We start from the raw sequence: 20,674 nt of genomic DNA on the forward strand, positions 1-20,674 counted from the left end.
TTGTTCCCATATTCTAAAGTATGCATATCAGTTGATCTCGCATTTCCTTTATGTCGTCCCATGTCTGTCTGTTTGAACGTGTTCATGGCAGCTCGTGGTGTGGCGCAGATTTATGTTCAGTTAGCCAAGAAACGCTATTCCAGCAAGCTAGCTAACGAGCCAGATGCTACTTTCCTCTGCTTCATTTTCCTCCAAACTGTCGAAACAGCGTTACTGTGCTGAAGGTTTTTTTTTAGATCTCAGATCTTTCTCTCTTATACACACACAGGTAATGGCACATTTCCGCAGCTACACTTTATTTAGTTAATTTCCTTCATTTAAGCTCACAGGTAAACTCAGTAACACAGCACATTACAATATTCTCATTTAAAAAGCACTAAAACTGCCCTGAGGAATTAATAATTAATATTAATCCTAGATTTTTTTTTATTAATTATTAGATGAACTGAAATAAATATGCTTTCCCCTCAAGTAAATAGAAAGTGTGAAAGAGCCTGTTAAGTAGCAGGATTCATTATGGATCATTATAGATACTTTATTTGAAAGTACCAAGCAGTCATACAATGAGAAAAAATAAATGCTGTATAGAAAAAACAAGATGCATTAAGATGCACTGATAATTTTATAAATCACATCTCAAACCTTTGAATAATAATCCAAGCGAAAGGTGCCTAGAGACAACCACCCCTAGTTAATAAACTCTGTTGGATATCGCAGAATTGATGTGAATGAGAATCCCTGTTAGTGATGATCCTAAACAGGGATTCACAAAAAAAATTACGTTTTCCGGAAAAAAAAAAAAAATCTAAATGACAATGTGTTTATCCAGAAAAAACGATGATACAATAAGATAAATTGCACATCCCTACTTGAATGAGAACCTGTATAAAAGCTTGGTCTTGTGTCTCAGTTTTGATGAAAATACGGACACAAAATCTCAAATCTTGCTGCCAGTCAGCAGCAAGTGCAAGTATCTTCACACCATCTCCCTCCCACGGCACCCTGGGAAAAGGTGCCAAAGGCGTTCATGTTTTCCTCGCTAGCTCCTGACGCTAAAGGGCTCAGTGTGAGGCAGGCTGTAGCGTGCCAGGCCAGGCTAAAAGCTGGGACGGAAGCTGAGAACACGCGGCCCTCTTATGGCTGATGCCACGGCACAGACTGGTGCCAAAAAACACCCTGCAGTGGGAGGAAAACACTCGAGAGCTGCCCGCCCGCACTGCCCCGCCAGCTCCAGCTTCCTGCTCTGGCTGCCCAATAATTACCACAAACAATAAATCATTAACAACCAAATTGCTAGAATCCTGAGGGTTCCTCCAGAGATGTTGGGGAACTACAGAGAAACAGCATCCTGCTCTGCCTGCCCAATAATTAACCACGATTAATAAATTACTATTAATAATATCCTAATTAATAAACTGAGTAATAATTAAACTCACAAGCTGTACTAAGAATAAATAAGCCTGCTTACAAAAAAGTGTAGATAAAGCAGTACAATCAGTTGAGTGCTGATTTGTTTCTTTGTTCATATAAACAATTCTAGCCAAATACAGCTCTGGAAAAAAAATGAAGAGACCATTTTAGATCTTTGTTTGAGTAAAATGAACATTGTTGTTTTAGTCTATAAACTACGGACATAATGTCTCCAAAATTCCAAATAAAATTATTATTATTTAGAGCATTTATTTGCAGAAAATAAGAAATGGCAGAAATAACAAAAAAGATGCAGAGCTTTCAGACCTCAAATAATGCAAAGAAAACAAGTTTAGATTCATAAAGTTTTAAGAGTTCAGAAATCAATATTTGGTGGAATAACCCTGGATTTTACAGTTTTCACACATCTTGGCATGTTCTCCTCCACCAGTCTAACACATTGCTTTTAGATAACCTTATTTCACTCCTGGTGCACACCGCGGAGCTTTAGCTCTCCCTCGTGTAACAGTCAATATAACTCTAGATACGGGTTTTGGAGGAGTTTAGAATTGCTGTATTTCTCTTCTCCTTTTGCCTGTACTCTTAACGTTGTGTAGATTCAGCCTGCTGAATTTGGCAACCCAAATAAGTTTCGCGGCTGGGGAGGGGTTGGCGGAGCAGACTACTCTCTGTGGTGTTTTGAAATTGGACTGCTGTAGCCATTTCACACACTCGCTCATTTTTTTGAACATAATTTTTAAGTGGTCTCTTATTTTACCGATTCAGAATCTAAAGTGGTCAAAAACTGAAAAGTGAATTTCCAGAGAACTTCTGAGAGCTTGCTGGAGTTTCCTGCTCCAGCTGACCAAAAATTAACCCAATTAATAAATGACTATTAATAGTATCCCAATTAATAAGCTGGGTGCCAATTAATTCCGCATATTTTGCTTTCCTCAAAAAGCTAGCTGGGAAAAGGGTGCAGATCATTTAGGCCAATTAGCTTAATGCCAGCTGCATCGCAATCAGCTGCTTCTTAGTTACCAAACAGCACATCACATGACCCCTTCAATCACTCACAGGACTTTTCAGTATGGGCCCTGTGAGCTTGCGTACTGATCAATGGCAGACGATCAGGGAGAAGCCTCCGCACAGGTGTTCAGGCAGCTTGACAAATCACAGCCGCCCCTGTGCCAACAGTGTGCTGTGATTATTAATCAAAATACACTAATCGCTTGCACTCGCAATTAATAACGGCAATCATAATACTGCTCAAAAAACAGCAGCAGTTACGCAGCGTTATCAGAAACACACTCCAATCACTCCAGTCGTTACTCATCTATAGAAATTGATTCAGCTTCTACACCGGCTGATTGATCACATCTGATTACCTGCAGCGGCCCACTGAGCACAGAGCGATGGGGTCTCCCACGACGGCCACCAGGGACTGGGCGCGTGTGATGGCAGTGTTGAGGAGCTTGTAGTTGGACAGGAAGCCGTAGTCCAGGTCCTCCGTGGAGTCCTCCACCAGCTGCTCCTTCCTCTTGATGGCGGTCTGCTTGTGCTTGCAGGTGTGACGAGTGCGAACCGTGCTCAGGAACAGCACTCGGAACTGCTTACCTATAGAAATACACATTTTTATTTTAACGGAGTAGTATCAAACAGTAGAGATGGGTATTATGGGTGAATTACTGAACATAAATTTTATACAGAATATTAAAGTAAACAAAAAGAGTAGGGACGGCAATATTAATTTATTAAATTAATGTTTAAGATCACCAAAAAAAATACCACAATACATTAGAAACTTTTTTTTACATGTGAAAAATATAAAAGTAAATAAATATATCTTTAAAAAAAGTAGAAAAAGTTGAAATGCTTTGTTTAAAAATATAAAACAATTTAAAAGCCACAACAGTTAGATTAGTTTTAACAATAGATAATAGGTTATGAAATGTATTTTTTTTTCCTGAAATGAAATGTAATGGAATGTTAGTGATGTGTTGATTTTTTTTTATCTATTTTTTTATGCAAACTGTAACATGTATTTCATAATGACAACGATGTATTGAATTACCCAGTCATATGAGATACACAAAACACAATATTGATGAAAATTAACATTCATGGTAACCAAAATATTGCTGATGTGTAAAGCATATCATTAAAAAATGCTGCACTAAAGAGAAAGAAAAAAAAAAGACATTGCTGTATATATTTAGACTGCACCATATTGGAAAAATTGTACATTGCAAATGTCTTTTTTTGACGATATATCACAATATTGAACAATTCAGTGCCCATGACATCATTTGCCATGTCCCTACCCGCGTGCTGTCTCGCGTCCGGACTGATCAAGAGCTGAGTCAGCGTTGAGAGCTCAAAACCCGAGAAAACAGCAAAACAGCAGTAATCTGCTCTTTAATCAGGCATTTAAATGAGTTTTAAAAGAGGGTTTTACTGGTATTAAAAGCGTAAATACTGCTGTAACTGGAAATATCTGCACAAAACTGTGCTGGACTGGGGTGCACAGCTTTCCACCTGTGCATGTACAAGCACCTTCCCAACCATGTGGATGGAGGCCATGCAGGTTACCTCGTGTTTATTCCTATACTCCCACCCCTTTCCCTTGCACTTCTTAGGCAGCAGCAGACAATCACTTACACAGACACAGAGACAGTGCTGTGTATCTACTTCTTGTGTCAAGAATGAAAAACTATTGAGCACGCGCACATCGTGATGACTATGCTTAAATATATCGTGCAGCCCTAGCTCTGATATATAATTAGCGATATTATAAAGTACAGGAGCATAGACAGTATGCATCTTTCTAATTTGCCTGTAACACTGCACAGCCTGCGATGTGACTATTGTGTATATCGTCGCTGTCCTATGAAAAACACTTATCTCCATTTTTGTCGATTTTCAGTTTAGTACATAACTTGAACAGACAAACTGTCTTTTACACTGTGTCAAAATTTCTTGATGAACGGACCAATAGAAACTCTTCAAAATTACCTGAAATAAACTGTTTTTACATTGACTTCCAATGAAAGTTTACAAGGTTTTTTCCCTCTCCTGTAAAGTTGCTGTTTTGGAGATAAGTGTTTTTCATTGGACAGCGACGATATACTGTAGTTGAATTTCAGAGCCTGAGTTTGTTGTCAGTTTTATTAGATATGCAACGAATTTGACTTTGCCCTCATCACTTCAAGACAAAAGCAGAGTATTTTATCATCACTGCTGGGAAAGAGCACCTGAGGACCCGCACTCATTCAAAAGGCAATTTCAGCCCCAATAGTGCAGGTAGTCAAACATCTCATCAATTATGCACAAATCAATCTAGCTCTTCAACCAGCGCTGCTCCTGCACGCATGTGAAAACTCAAATAGTACTTAAAGGGTTTGAAGCCATCCCTCCCTCCCCCTCTCTTTCTCTCTCTCCCTCACCTCAGCTCTTAACTCTGGTGTAACATCACTGATTTTATTTAGCTGTGCTGTGCTGTGCTCAGATACTCAGCATCAAAACATTGTGTTGTTTGTGGCAGCACTGATGAGAAACCTGTAAAATCCTTATGTCACCATTTGGCATCATTTAGACTGCCATCTGCAGCATTGACCACATACTTAAGCTAACTTGCAATACAAGTTAAAAAAAGGAATAGGCAATTATAGAGAAAATTGCACAAAATTAATTTATTTATTTTTGTTATCTCCAAATGCAGCAAAACAGACAAGATATGCCTTTTTATCCAACTGTGCTGCTTCTTTTTTTTTTTTAGCTTTGATGCCTCAAGGCAAGTTAAGACACAATTAGCACTATGAACCATGTCAATAAAAAAAAAAAAAAAAAAAAAAAAAAAGAGTAAATTAGGCCCAATCCCATTTAAAGCAGCACTAGGTAAGATTTCCTTGATTTTTGATCTTTTTAAAGAAGTGAAATTGCAGCTTGAAACTCACTGCAGCGCTGCATTGAGGTGTAATAGGAGGAATAGCGGTGCTCTCGTGTCTCGTGGGCCGGAGCTCCTCTGAGCTCAAACCAGACTCTGTAAGTTTTCCGAGGCGGCCGCGACCAACGCTCGCGAGAACTGCGACCTGCTTTCCGACCTTTAGTTCTACAGTTCTACAAGAACTACTGGTTCATTCTTTACAAACTAACATACATACACTCTGGCAGAAGCTGGAAAGGGACTGAATGTGTCTGTGAAAGCCAGAAAACGAGAAAGAGAAACTAATCCGCCTGAAACATTTATTACACTCTACAACTGTAGGGGGAGCCCACAAGCACAAAATCTCAATCCTACCTAGTGGAAATTTAACCCCTTGACCCTACCACTTACCGCTCTGTTTTGCGAAGTGCAAGCCAAGGGGTAGGGGTGTCCCAATCCTTGTTATGCTGGAGGGGTAGGTTAGGGGGAAGGAATAGGGCTTGTTAGCCCTTCATACAGAGATATTCAGATGCACCCTTCAAACCAAGGGGTATGAGAATTACTGGTACCTCCAAATATAAGCATTTGCCTGGTTAAAAGTGTTGATTAGCAATATTACACCATTGTTATTTCATTTTGTTTGCGTTTTGTGCCATATGAGCAATATATTGGCCAGTTTATGGCATCGACAATGTTCGTAACTTGAGCAACAAACTTAAATCAGTTTCTTCATATAAAGGACTTTCAGAAAATAAAGTATTTTAGCTGGTGATTTTTTTTCCAGTTATTTATATCTGTAACCTATATCACTATAGTTTAATGTGTAGTTTCAATGTTTTATGGCCGAATTCTTCATACCAAGCATTAAAAAAATTATCACTAGTAGTTTGTCTCAGTAGCTAGCTAGCCAACTTTCCCATTCCACCTTAAATGGTGCAACAAAAAGATCGGGACTATAGCATTTAAGGCAAAAGAGAAAAAGTAAAAGCTAATCAAAGCTAATTTCTGCCCAATCACAGAGGAATTAAGAAATGGACAATAATAATTAATTTCTGCACCATCTCACCCCTTTCTGAATAAATACAATGCCTTAAAAGCGACTTAAAAAACAGCTAGGTTACTGAACTTTAGCTTGAAGGGTTGTCCCAATTCTTAGGGTGAAGGGTTACACTCAAAAAGAAGGGGAAAGGGGTATGTGGTAGAGCAAAGGGGTGAAATTGAATTGGGCCCAAGTGTCCATTACTTTACATTACATTACAAACAAGTTTTAATAACAAGTCACCTGTTGCACAGAGTGGTGCCATAGAATAAATCATTCATATATTTATCACCAACACAAAGCAAGACTGGTTTGCTAAATAAGGTCACACCAATCTGCGGAATCCTGGCTCCATGATGACGCTTGGTGCTTGGACCCCATCAATTACCAATTTTAATTAAATAAGTTTGTCTGTTTTTTCCATAGAAATCAACATGTTGCATATTAACCTCATATGAAACTTTAATATTAGCTGAACATTTCATTTCTTCAGTTCATCTTCGGTTATAAAACATACTGAAGAAAGATTGTGAGAAACATGAAGGGCACGTTTATCATAATTTTTGTTTAGCAAATTTAGCCAGAAGGTGAAAAGTTTGCATGTATTTCGCTATGTTAAGCACAACACTATGAAGTTTCAATTTATTAATGGCATTCAAGTAAGGCAAGACTTGCTCTGCAGGGGTCTCCACACTTACCCTGAACATTGAGCACTCTCTCCACGCTGACCTCGTGCATGCGCTTCTTGCGGAGTTCAGCACGGATGCGGAAGACCTGGTCCGCGTAGGGAGACACCACGCCGATACTGCCCTCGTCCAGTTTGCCCCAGGCCACTGGCCACTTCTTCCTCATTTCCTCCACACGCTCCACAATCTCAAACACCTACACACACAAAAAGCTGTTCTTGTAGGCATATGCTTAAAGAGTTTACGTTTAAACTATATATATGATTAAATATAGCGATTAAATATATGATTAAATATAGCGAGAGAACATTTCTCAGCATGACCGTATCAGGCCGGTGAGTGGGACGCTACCTCGGCATTGTTGTAGTAGGCCGTGCTGTTCTTCTCCTGCACATCCTCCCCACGGGCCGTGAAGAAGGTCAGAGGGTAGAAGTCCTTGTGAGGCGGCTGCTTGCCGCTGGCCATCAGCTTTCCCTCGTAAAACAGCTCCGACGTATAGCTGCAGCCGCCGGGAAAAAACTACACAGTCAGTCTTGGTGGCTTCATAAAGGTCATTTAACAAGCTTACATCCCTTTTTTTCTCAGCTATTCAGAACACATTTAACTACAGCTACAGGCTTCACTTACCCACTACTGCCCTTTAAACAGGTCTGCCACAGATAATAGACTACGTACTACACAATTTATTATTATAAGATAAGAGTCAATCAAATGTGATGGCCTTCAGTACAATTAATGAGCTCTGTAAAAACCAAATTCTTAAGTTTTTTAAATTAAAGTGCAAGGAAAAATTAAAAAAATTATTTAACAGGGCAGTACTCGAGACAGGGGCTTTTAAACCCTCAGGCAAACGATTTGTAAAAAATGAAAGAAATATCAGCATCAATTTCACACCTTATGCGTGATTTACCTTTCTCATTAAACACACAAAAATAAAACCTGCCACAGCACAAACTATGTTGATTTTATGCTAAAAGATTCATCCTAAACAGATGCTACGTGAATTTCGCGACAGATGACACTCAAGGTATTCATTTTAATTAACATTTCAGCATCCAATGCGCACCGATCAAGGACAGTTTGCTAATATTCATCTTCATTAAAACTTCCAAAAACAATGAAACACTCAGAAGATATGAGAATGTAATGAAAAAAAAATAAAAACATTCACTGTGAATCTGTTCACACCTGGCACTAAAATAGAGAGTCCTGAATGATTCAATTACAAGTGTCTAGCACAAAGTCCCAGAAAGCAAAGCATTAACACATTAATCACATCACTGACCCCACTGAAACATCTTAAAATAATAATAACAATAATAATAATAATAATAATAATAATAATAATAATAAAAATGCATTTCCTGAACATGGTTATACATCTTTTAACCAATAAATTTCCACAAGTTTTTCATGACTTTTCAATGCCTTCATTGCACATTTTCACGACCATACAATTTTTAAAACATCAGTGCAGACATGGAGAATAAAATCAAAAATCAACTAAAATTATATTCAAAATGAATTAAGTATAGTAGGCTTAAAATTGTGTAGGGCTAAATTACTGAATTAACTCTGAGCTGACGCATTTGCTCTATAGCTCAAAATAGATTTTCTCCATCAATAAACAGAAACACATTTGATATGTAGACCAAATTTCCATCACTTTTCCAAAACGTTTACAGGGCTGGAAATTGCTCTTTACAAATTCCATGACTTTTCCAGGATTTTTTTGACTGTATGAACCCCCCATGAAGCAAATACACAGCCGAATGGGTGGAATAAGGGATGTAAAAACAACAAACAAATAAAGTGCAGGTCAGTATTGCTGTGGATTAGAGTTAGAATTAGTTTACATGAAGTTTACATTCTCACCCAAAACGCATACTAATGTGCTAATGCCAGGGGTGAACAGGGAGTATGAGCAAGATATAAGAATAAGGAGGCAAATCTGTCCATCTATGGAGCTAAAGCTCCAGAAGAATGAACTACACACTGCTGTGTTTTGTCTCTACTCACTCTTAGCACAAATCACTGGGAGGAGAGCCAGGGGACTTGTGACAAAATGTGTTAAAGCGGATACTTGTAGTGAGTGTTTCACTCTGTGTGTGTGTGTGTGTGTGTGTCAGTTAGAGATGACTATAGGTAGAGAGAGACAGAGAGAGAGAGAGAGAGATGTAGTGTTGTTTGTGTGTGTGTTTATGAACATGTGTTGTCTCAGCACAGCAGCACGCCCCTGGCGCTGTGTTTGCATGTCTGCCTCCTCAGGAAGAGTGATGTGAAAAAGTTCACACCTACTTGATGATTGCCTCATGGGAGCGGTAGTTTTCACACAGCAGGATCCTACAGGGGTACTCCGAAGGATAGTGCTCGTACAGCCGGTCCAGCAGGGACACATGCAGGTTCCTCTCCCGCGCAAACTCGCTGTACACAAACGGACTCAGCTGGAGACGAGAAGGGAAATACAGACAGATTAAGTCAGACAGATTAAGTACCGGCTATTGTTCACTAAAGCTTTAAAAGCACTAAAGCGCTGTCTCGATCAATCATTTTAGAAGCTAATTTTAGAACTAATCTCTTCATTTTGAAGACGTACTAATATCATAACTGAGAAACAGAAAAAAAAAGTCAGACAAAGGAGATGAGAATTAATGTGGACAATAGAACAATAGTAATCCATTAATAGTCAATCAAAGAGTCCAAAAGACTACAATAAAGCCTATAAAGACTTATAAAAACTATTTAAAAACACACACGCACACACTACTTGGAACTGTACGAAGTATAATATATATATATTTCTTTCTTTTGTGTCAGAATTTCATGATGTGGCACCAAGTGGTCCAGCAGTCTAAAGCGCTGCCACTATGAGCAGGAGGTCGCAGGTTCGAACCCCCGCTCATGCAGCTTTACCATCAAGCTGCCGGCGCTCAGAGGGAGCAAAATTGGCCCTTCTCCCTCTGGTGGGTAGATGGTGCTCTCTCCACACATCACTCTTAGGGTGATGTCAGCAGCACAGGGCTTCTGTGAGCTGATGTACCGGAACCGAAAAGAAGCGGTGGCTGACTTCACATGTATCAGAGGAAGCATGTGTTAGTCTTCACCCTCCTGGTGTGTTGGGGCATCACTAGTGTGATGGGGGGAGTCCTAATGAGTGGGTTGGGTAATTGGCCATGTAAATCGGGGAGAAAATTGAAAAAAAATTAAATTAAATTACAAAAAAAAAAAGAATTTTAATGATGTACAGACGAATAGAAAGGCTCAATAATAACTTGGCATACTGACCACTGACTAATTCTGGGGTACTTTGTTTTTCTATAATTACAGACTACAGTCCTTCTGTGCACGCTTTAGCCCAATTCCATTTCTCTTTTGTACCCCTGGTTTCGAGTCAAACACTTGAGGTAAAATCCTCCCCCTTAAGAATCGTGAAAACCCTTCAAGCACATGATCTATAGCAGCGAAGAGCTAGAGTTCAGCGACCTAGCAGCTAGCTAACTAGTTCACTTTAGGGCTTTGTACTAGTGCACCTCAAAAAAATAAAATAAAATAAAATAAAAAGAAGAATATAATTGTAAAGCTACTTTATTTCAGTAATTCAGTTCAACATATGAATCCAATGAATAACCCAAAAATCAATGTTTCAGAAAATGAGAATATTATATAAGACCAATTGGTACTTTTGGCAGTGTGGTAGTCCTGCTGGAAAATGAAATCCACATCTACATAAACGTTAAGGGTCAGCAGAGGGAAGCATGAAGTGCTGTAAGATTTTGTGGGAAAACACTGAACTGACTTTAGACTTAAAATAACACAGTGGATCAACACCAGCAGATGACATGACTCGAAACAAACCATCACTGATTGTGGAAACATCTCACTAAACCTCAAGCAGCTAGGACTTGTCAATGATGGTTTATAGATGCATTTCATCTGCTAGTGTTGGTCCATTATGTAACTGCAACTGTAACTACACATTGAACTATGGGAATAGTGCTCATCATTTTTATCAAGGAAAATACTTTATTTCTGGGTTTCTTTAGTCGCTTGTGCCTGTTTAAACGGTCATATAGTCCTAACACTTCACATCACCAGGCCACCCAAAAAATAATAGCTGCTCTATATTGGTCTTGTGGGGTCCTGATCTTTGAAATACAGGGTAAAAGGATGCAACTAAATTATGTATCATTTTGTATATACCGTTACTGTGCATTTGTTTCTCTGAACACTCAATGGAAGTAACTCTATTAACCGTTACAGCCTTACCATTCCACGCGCCACAATTTCACAATACTATATAGTTCTATACAAACCTAACATTTAGATCTTCAGTGAAGTCTCCAAACTATTCAATACTTTTTTACTACTTTTCCAGTTAGTACTCCACTACAGTCTACCTTCATACTGTACTGAAGTGTTGCAGAGCCTCCAAATTATCCAGTTGGAGATGGTCTGAGGCAGAGGCATATGAGAGGTAAGAGCTGAATAATTAAGGCTGGGGGGAAGTGAGGGAGGATATGAGGATTTTATCTAAAGGGCAGTTCATTAGCAGACTGTTTGCTGCCCAGTGTCTGCTGGGACAGACATACCCCCCACCTCCCCCAAATCTGCCATTCAGGAAGCTAAGGGTGAATGCAATATCCATGAATCTAATATCACTGATAGCCTTAAATTTGTAATGACAGCAATAGTGTTCGTCCAATCCACGGAAAAAAACAAAAAAAAAAGCTTCATCATTTTCATTTTTCTTCTATTCTCATAGAAGTGTGTTCATTTTAATTTCAAACTCCTTAAACTCAATTTCTTTGTGATAACTTTGCATTTATTGTGATTTTCTAAGCATTTACTACTGCAGACTAATAGTTTAAATGTTCTGTATATGATTATCCACTCACACTGTAGGTTAGCAAACCACTGCTAGCATAGCTACTGCTAAAGAAACCACACTGTGATCACCTTTAACAAACATTCAAACAATGTGTACAGACATCTTCACCCCATACCCCTTCCTTTCTGCTATCTGTTGCTCTTAATGTAAATAAATATAATTGATTTACAGTTTTTAGGAGAGAAATCTGTGTAGGTTATAATGAGACACCCTTGTTCCTTACTATTGTCGCTTAAAGTTCGACATATAGTCTTTAAAATACGGTAAATTAAAAATTAGCTACATCTGTCACTAAATTCAATATATATATATATAAGCTATTGACTGATGCTACCCAGCTAGGAAATATCTGAGTTCCATTTTTCCAGTATCAATCTAATATTTAAAGAACATTTTTATTAATACATTAATTCTCATTTTCAAGAAGTTTCCAAGAAACTGAAAACTGTCTCTAAACTTCCAGTTTAGAAAAATGCAAAAACGCAAAATGCAAACAGCACTGATCACCACAATACAGACGACAGGTGCAGACAGACAGGATGGGCTGCAGTGCTTGTCATGTCATGTCACAAGGGATTCTTGATTCTAAACTGCTTTACTGGTCACATCCAAACATGGAGGGACCATTTCTGGGATAAATCCATTCTCTGACCATCACACCATCCATCACTGTACCTGCATGTGATCTCCAGCCAGGACAATGCGTGTGCTCTTACTGGCCAGCGCCAGCGGCATGATGGTCTCACACTCCATGGCCTGGGCAGCCTCGTCCAACAGGATGTGTGTGAAGAGCCCTTTGGATAGATGGAAAGACACACACACACACACACACATCATATGAAATATTCATTAAAGAGCGCTTCACAGGAGTGGACATTAATAATCCATAACTGCTGCCCATGAGCACTTACACACACACACAAGTGTACATATACATAATCATTTCACCAAGCTGTTATTAACCCAAACAACTCTTGATCAAACATTTCTGCAGGAGACACTCATCTACGCTGGGAATCACATGGCTAAAGACATTCATTTCAAATTTACCTTATATGTAAAATATATTTCTGTAGACTGTTTGGGAAAAGTCATGTATGATATGCATTTCTTTTTTTCTTGCTTTTACACAACATGTCAAAAGTTGAGTTGATGTAAAAAAAAAAATGTCCACATGACTGGGCAGCGTAAACAAGCCTTTACACATCTTTACTAGAAAAGAACAGACCATTTTAATAAATTCTATCTCTGAAAACATTGTCCTTTTAGAAGGTTTTAGAGCTGTAAAACTGACTCTGGTTGGAGGCAGCAAGGCGTTCTCAGCTGCAGTGCTGTTAGCCAATTAGAAGCGATATATTTGCATGTATAAATATTCATGAGCAAGAGCCAAAACCTGTCTTTCTTCAGAGAACTCTAATTCGGCGATTTAAAGCAGGGCTAAACAGAAACACCTGAGCACTTCTGTTTTTTCACAAAAAAACAGCTCACATGGCATTCATTCATATTAGAGACCACAACTAGACTGTTTAAAATGAATGAAAGAAAACAAAAAAAAAACGATAGAATGAGACCTTTAAAAGAGCCATTATCTGAGCATCAGCATTTTCTGCTCCTTCCCCTAAGCCACTACTAAAGGGCACACTTTACACATGCATTTCAGGACAAGCTGAGAGATCCACAACTGACAATGAAATAAATTGGAATAACCTTGTAGATGAACACGGTAGAGTAATATTAGGACTGTGCACTGGCAAGAACCAGGGGATATGATATCTGTATTATTTTTATAGTTGTGATTCAACTTGTCCTGCCTTCTGCCCGATGCCGGCTGGGATAGGCTCCGGCCCCATCCCCGTGACCCTTAACGGATAAACCGGTTGACAATGAATGAATGAATGAATGATTCAACTTGTTGCGATACTGTAGGTAAGATGATTTTGCAGTTTTTCTCTCATAGTAAAGAAAAAAAAGCTGGCGCACAAGTGAAACAACTGAAATGTCAGGTGTAACCAGCTATTCTTTTGGGCAATCATTTGAGATTGGGTCCCCCAGGATACGTTAATGCTCCAACTGAAAGGGTCTGCAATTATTACATAGGAGATTACAGAGTCGCAGAGAACTTTACATAACCAAAGCAAAATTGACTGTTATGTGCAGCTTTGATTGTTTTTTTCAAGCATGACGTGACATGACTAATGCTACCCACTACTTTGCTAACAAGGACCCTAATCAGAAGTGCTGCCTGAGGCTTTGAGTGTTCCCGTATTGTGTCTGAACTGCCCTGTGGAGCGAACAAGTCCGCAAGAACTTGAGTTGAGTGAAAGTTTCACCATGTAGAGTCATCCTTCTAAACAGAGAAGCGCAGAACTTGTTTTCTTGCTTCCGAAGTCGATCTACAGTCACTTCACCCTGTGTACACTCTGCCGCCCACACCGTGCCGTCCCCTGTGCTTCCACAGCACCGGTGCCATAGAAAAAAATAATCCTACACTGAGTAGGTGATATGCCACTGTGCTTTCTCCACCTCTGGCTAATACCGCAACTCCAAGAGCTTGTTTCAGTCATGTTTCTCCAGCAGCTCTGACTCTTCCTCAGCGGTTAAAGGACGAAAAAAAAAAAAAGCAACAGCAATAGAAAGAGAGAGAAAACGGAGGGGGGAGAGGACGGGAAAAGAGCCGACAGTATAAGCTAATGATGCTGAGCGTGTTAGACAGGCAAGCTGGGTCTCTTAGCAACAGATGATTCTGCAAGCAGACACATACAAGGCAGGAATTAGCCTCTCCTAATAAACTGTTACAGACCCCAATGCTTCTGCTTTTTTTTCTGCCTTACTCTTTAAGCTAGAGGGGACTTCTGCTGTGTGCCTTTTTTTGGTGAGCATCTCTGTTATAGGTTTCGGGTCGGTACAAAATGTAGTAGCAGTGTAAGAAAAAAAAAAGAGAAAATCACAGACTTAACCACATTCATTTAAGTGCAAGTATGAAAAGAAGCTCCAGCATCCAGCTGGATGAATCACACGAATCAATACATATGTATCAGCCGCACATTTTCTCTCTAAATGTGTCAGTAGGCAGCAATATATGAATATATGAACTGCTACCGATGTGCTGTGTGCATGCACGTGTGCACAGTCATGGTAACAAGTTTATATATACACACACACACACACACTTGAATGTCATGGAAATAATGAGCTAATTAAATTTTTTTGGGCAGAATAAGGGTAAAATATACGCTGTCCACACTGTTGTAGTGAACACTAAAGCAGAGACCAAGACTTTTAGAAGTCCAAACAAAGATTTCTAGTAACTGAATCAGATACAAAAGGAAGATATATAGTAGTCATATTTATGTAGTCAAGTTAAAACTTAAGACTTTTTGGAGATCTAAGTCAAACCAAATCAAATCTTTACAAAGACTTTTAGTAGCAGTCTCTCAGTCAAAACCAAGACTTTTAGTAGAGTCTCAGCCAAAACCAAGACTTTTAGTAGTAGAGTCTCAGTCAAAACCAAGACTTTTAGTAGTAGAGTCTCAGCCAAAACCAAGACTTTTAGTAGTAGAGTCTCAGCCAAAACCAAGACTTTTAGTAGTAGAGTCTCAGCCAAAACCAAGACTTTTAGTAGTAGAGTCTCAGCCAAAACCAAGACATTTGGTAGTAGAGTCTCAGTCAAAACCAAGACTTTTAGTAGCAGAGTCTCAGTCAAAACCAAGACTTTTAGTAGTAGAGTCTCAGTCAAAACCAAGACCTTTAGTAGTAGAGTCTCAGTCAAAACCAAGACTTAGTAGTCAAATCAGAGTCAAACCTCCATTTTTGGAGGTCTAGGTCAAAATCAAAACTTTTAGTTGTGGAATAAGGTCAATACCGTTATATTTTTAGTAGTTGAGTCAAAACCAAGACTTTTTTGAGGTCTGAGCAATTTTTTTAATTGTTTAGAGTCAGAACCAAAACCTTTAATATTCAAATTACTCAAAAAGTCAAAAAGTCTCCGCCAAAACCAACACTTTTAGCAGTCAAATCAGAGTCAAAACCAAGAGTTTTATTGGTCAGATTATAGTCTGGTGTTTTCCACTTTGTGTGGAAGTTACCCATTCCACACCTGTAGTGTGGGGTTGTGTGATTGCTTCATTATGTAACATAACTGTGTCAATTTATCGCGTAACATCCCTGTCCATCAGTATATCCTAATAAAACCACACATAGATGCTAAAATGAGTTAGATGCTAAAATGCGTAAATCAAGCCACCTCGTGCATGACGTTCTTGTGTGTGAAAAACAAACAAATCTGCATGTATGCCCTCACCAGGTTCCAGATCAAGCTGACAGAGGTACTGGGAGGTGCTGAGGGTTACTACCACCACACGGTGGCGCTCTATGTCCTGCCGAGTGGGCATCTGGAAGGTGAAGTAAGCTCCAGAGATCAGGCAATACTGCTGCACCACGGGGTGCACAGTCTTTACCCAGCGGTTCCTAAAGTAAACCCTGCATACACACACAAACAACAGAGAGGAAGCTTATTAACATACATATATGAAAAACATGGTTCAGTGGCTGGCAAAGGTACTGCAGATCTTCGTCTACCATGAAGAACATTGTTATGAATACTATGAATACTAGCTCCTGTGGGGGGCTACCTGAGAGGTCTCGCGTGTGGATTGCCTGCCTCCACGTATGGATGAAGGTAGTCTTTTATGTACAGATCAGCGGCGCTGTTTGAATGGGTGCAGATGAGGACCCTGAAAATACACAGAACACTGCATTAATAAACTCAAAATCAAACACTCAAACATAACTCACCGTCTAATCAGAGAATTTATATACAGTACCGGCCAACACTTTGGACACAGCACTTTTTTACTTAATTTAATATATGCTTTTTTCTTTGTTTTTAAAACTATGAAGAAACACACATGCAATTATGAAGTAATCAAAAAAAAAAGTGCAGTGCCAGTGCAAGGTGTGAAAGCCATCTGCTCCAGGTGCCACATGTAGGGTTGTGTGATTGGTTAATTTTGTAACCTGACTGATGGAAAGGGAAGTAACATGATTAGTTAAAACAGTGTATCCAATTAAACCACACTTTGATCAGACTGGAGCGAGTGTACTGCCGTAAGCTAAGCTTTCTGGAGTCTCAGCAAAAACCAAGACTTAGACCCCGAAAAATTCTGAGTTTCGACTACTGTGTCGAAATCTAAATTTTAGTTGTGGAATTAGTCAAAACCAAGACTTTTAGTAACTGAATTAGAGTCAAAACCAATATTTTCAGTAGTTGAGTCAAAAACAAGACTTTCAGTAGTCGAGGTCTAGGTCAAAATCTAAAATTTGGATAGTATTTGCAGTGAGTGTGAGTACTGAATGATAAACGCTCGTCTTGTAATATAGGGAAGTGTGAAATTAAGCCACAGATCAAAGTGCGTTACACCTGTGTTTAAAATAAATGTTTTCTTTTTAAAATCATTTCCTACATTTAAAATATCAAAACTATGAAGAAAAAATGCAATTAACAAGCAAACAAGTATGAAACAAACTAAATTCTGTTTTATGCTTTAGATTCTTTAAAGGAGCACCATTTACTTTGATGCCAACTTTGCCCACTCTTGGTTGATTCTCTTAGTCGGCTTCATGAGACAGAACCTGAAATGGATCTACATCTGTATTAAAGAAGTTCCAGAGGTGCTGAGCTCTTGTTAACTGCTATTTCTTCAGTTTGTGCTTTAACTCCTCCCAAACCACACTTTTTGTCTGCTACCTAACTGCATGCGTGTTCATTCATAGTTGAAATTGTTCATATTAATCTGCAATGCAATAAATAATACAAAAATGTGTGTTTTGACTGGTACTACAAGGATGGTAAATGTTTTAAAAGCTAATTTTGGGTAAAATAAAGTGAGTACTCACCGCGAGTCGGGCTGCTTGAGGATGTGCTTGACAGCCTGGGCTAATGTGAAGGTCTTGCCAGTGCCGTAGGGTCCGATGATCAGCACAGGGGGGAGGTTGATGGAGAGGGGTGTGGTGATGGCCAATATGGCTTCCTTCTGCTTGGCGTTCAGACGAGGGTCCAGCTGCTCGTCCCATTGCCTGCAGCAAGAAAGAGATTTTAGATTTTTTTAAGTGTATATGCACCATTATTGCTTCGTGAATAATAAGAAGCTGTATTTAATAGGGGTGTATGGATGCACTCTCACAATTCGATTCATGACTGGATTTATGATTTAAGTTTCTCTGATATTTGGAACACAATTTTGTAGATTACTTAACTGTAAAAGCAATACCAAATTCACCCTATGTAAATGCTCTATGTATAATATTTCTTGTAATATAAGTGCTTTTTATTATTAAGTATAATTAGTAATGATTTAAGCCTAAACAAAAGTACTGTGCTGTTTAATGTCTTAATTAATCACAAGTGATCTACGGTAAAAGTACCATTGTACAAGAGGTCTAAGCTAAACACAGTAGTGAACAGTTGTTAAGTTAACGTAAATACTCTACATTAATAGATTTTTCTTGCATCTTAACTGAAGTATTCACATTTTGGTGACTTTAATTCAATTTATCTGCAATTAAAATTAATAGATCTTGTTTTCACTCTAATATTAACTGATGAACGGGCCCATTTTCATACATAGGGCACACAGGATTATATGGCACATTAAGAAACCCTACTACCCTATTAGGGATGCCTACATCGAAATAAACAAGGGTGTCGCTGTGTTTTCCTGATGTACTCAGCCAACACCTTATTCTACTGTCACTTATTTCTACTGTCATAAAACATTATTTTAGTGTCGCTAACAATGTTGTAAATCTGCGAGAAAAAAACTGTGTGGCGTGTGCACTTCCGTAGCGTGATGGCTATTTTTCTCAACTATTTATGTTGTACACTACTTAGGGAGCCTAATTCTAAGTGAACAAGGATGTCCAAAAATAGGGGTTTTGCAGCAAAAAAAAAAACTAAAAAAAAATAAAATAAAAAAAGTAAAACAAGCTAAAGCTTAACGAGCGCTGGATAATAATCTACATCTAGAAACTGTTTATTTGGGTGATTGAAGCAATTAGATTCCTCCCAACTGGAAAGAGATGCTGCTGTTGACTAAGTTAAACCCAGTTACACTACATGGACCTTATTCAACCACTTAATTCTTTAGACCAACACATCCCCAACCTCACTTACATTCACGTACCTTTACCCATGATTGGGTATTCACATATTCACTTTACAGAACCATATTTGTTACATATACATAATTATTATTATTATTAATAATAATAATAATAATAATAATAATAATAATAACAATAACAATAACAATAACAATAACAATAACAATAACAATAATATCTATCTATCTATCTATCTATGTATTGTTTATTTACAGTAAGCTTAGATTTTAAATTTTTGACTAAAATAGCTGATAGTAGAGGCAACTACGCTAAGTATTACTACACAAGGCTTCTGACTACTGTAGCCATAATGCTCCGACAATCTATGAAGCGGTGTGGCCTAAGTCATACTAAAACTTTGACAGATTTTTGAGTGTATCACATATCAGTTTAAGATCAGTAAGTTCAACCAGAATTACACCCTCCAAAATCTTTTGCTGCTTTCGGCTTGTAAAGGCCTTACCTGTTGGGGCTCCAGGGGATTGTGGGGGTGAGGCCGGTGTCGGGAAAGAGGATACTGTTGTCTCGGAGGCGATCCAAAGCATAGTGCATTTCACACAGCGGCAGCCTGTTAAGCTGGAACTGTAGCTCCACCTAGAAGAACACACAGGAAGCTGATTAACACTATTTCTACACGTGCTGGTGTTCCTCGGCCTGCTGCGTCTTTGTGTTCCTGTACTGTATCCCCGTCAAACCCATGTCTAGATCTGTGAGGAACTGAAAAAGAGCAATCATCTCCGATTCAAGCTCATTTATACACATCGTCATAGTCTGTTCAACGAGCTCACTAGCATAAGCAAACCCACAAACACTCCCCAGCCAGAGGCTCATACATAAACCGGCACGCATTATAATCCACTAATGAGCCTTTTCAAATTACGCCAGGCAGCCGTGAAGGATACTACGGGGATTCCGCGCGACAAAGCGGCTCGTTTCTCTAGCCTTAACGCTACTTAAGTACAGTTAGCGGATGCGTGAAGCTTGAAGCTGCTGGAGTGAATGAGATCTCTCTGCTGCCTTTAAGGAAGAGGCCACGGGTAATTTAGGACAGAGCCTGTTGTTTGGAGGCCGAGCTGCCAGGCGTAGAGGGCTCGCCTGTGACTAAAGAGCCCTGGGACTCTGCCATCACAATTCAATTAGTGCTTCAAGCGAGGCCGGCTGCTTCTGGAGAGGCAGCAGAGCTTAGATTCGCAATGCCAAAATGTGCCTTAAATGCATGATCTGCACTTAAAAATAAGCAGCAAAGAAGGGAGATTAAACGGTTTATACAAGGAAAATTCATTTTCATTGTCTTTTAAACCAAAGGGGACCATGTTGATGCTCCCCCCACTGATTACCACTGTGTTAGAACAGCAGAGTCATTTAAGGTCCTCAAACTCAGACTGAAGACTCACCTTTTCAAAGAGTTCCTAAACTAACAATTTTCTTTTAGGCGTCTAAAAACAATCAAAACTCTCTTGATTCTAGTCTCTACATCGGGGTATTTAATTAGAATTCCGTATGGTCCAGTTAGAGAAATTTACTTGTGTTATAATAACTTGTGTTATAATTATGACTATATCCTG

At 39.0% G+C, this 20,674-nt stretch overlaps 1 protein-coding gene across 1 annotated transcript in view; it reads right to left on the bottom strand.

The window, feature by feature from the left end:
• The window catches only part of helz (helicase with zinc finger), a 77,590-nt gene that overhangs the window by 30,588 nt on the left and 26,328 nt on the right, over window positions 1–20,674 (bottom strand). The window contains exons 13-21 of the mRNA XM_022673172.2: window positions 19,573–19,703; window positions 17,844–18,023; window positions 16,580–16,681; window positions 16,249–16,427; window positions 12,624–12,742; window positions 9,359–9,504; window positions 7,412–7,559; window positions 7,073–7,256; window positions 2,799–3,027 (exon numbers count right to left, since the gene is read on the bottom strand). Of these exons, the coding sequence (XP_022528893.2) occupies window positions 2,799–3,027; window positions 7,073–7,256; window positions 7,412–7,559; window positions 9,359–9,504; window positions 12,624–12,742; window positions 16,249–16,427; window positions 16,580–16,681; window positions 17,844–18,023; window positions 19,573–19,703 (1,418 nt within the window). The remainder of the gene's footprint in view (window positions 1–2,798; window positions 3,028–7,072; window positions 7,257–7,411; window positions 7,560–9,358; window positions 9,505–12,623; window positions 12,743–16,248; window positions 16,428–16,579; window positions 16,682–17,843; window positions 18,024–19,572; window positions 19,704–20,674) is intronic.

This window comes from Astyanax mexicanus, chromosome 19 (genome assembly GCF_023375975.1).
Source record: "Astyanax mexicanus isolate ESR-SI-001 chromosome 19, AstMex3_surface, whole genome shotgun sequence".
In the NCBI taxonomy this organism is placed as follows: domain Eukaryota; kingdom Metazoa; phylum Chordata; class Actinopteri; order Characiformes; family Acestrorhamphidae; genus Astyanax; species Astyanax mexicanus.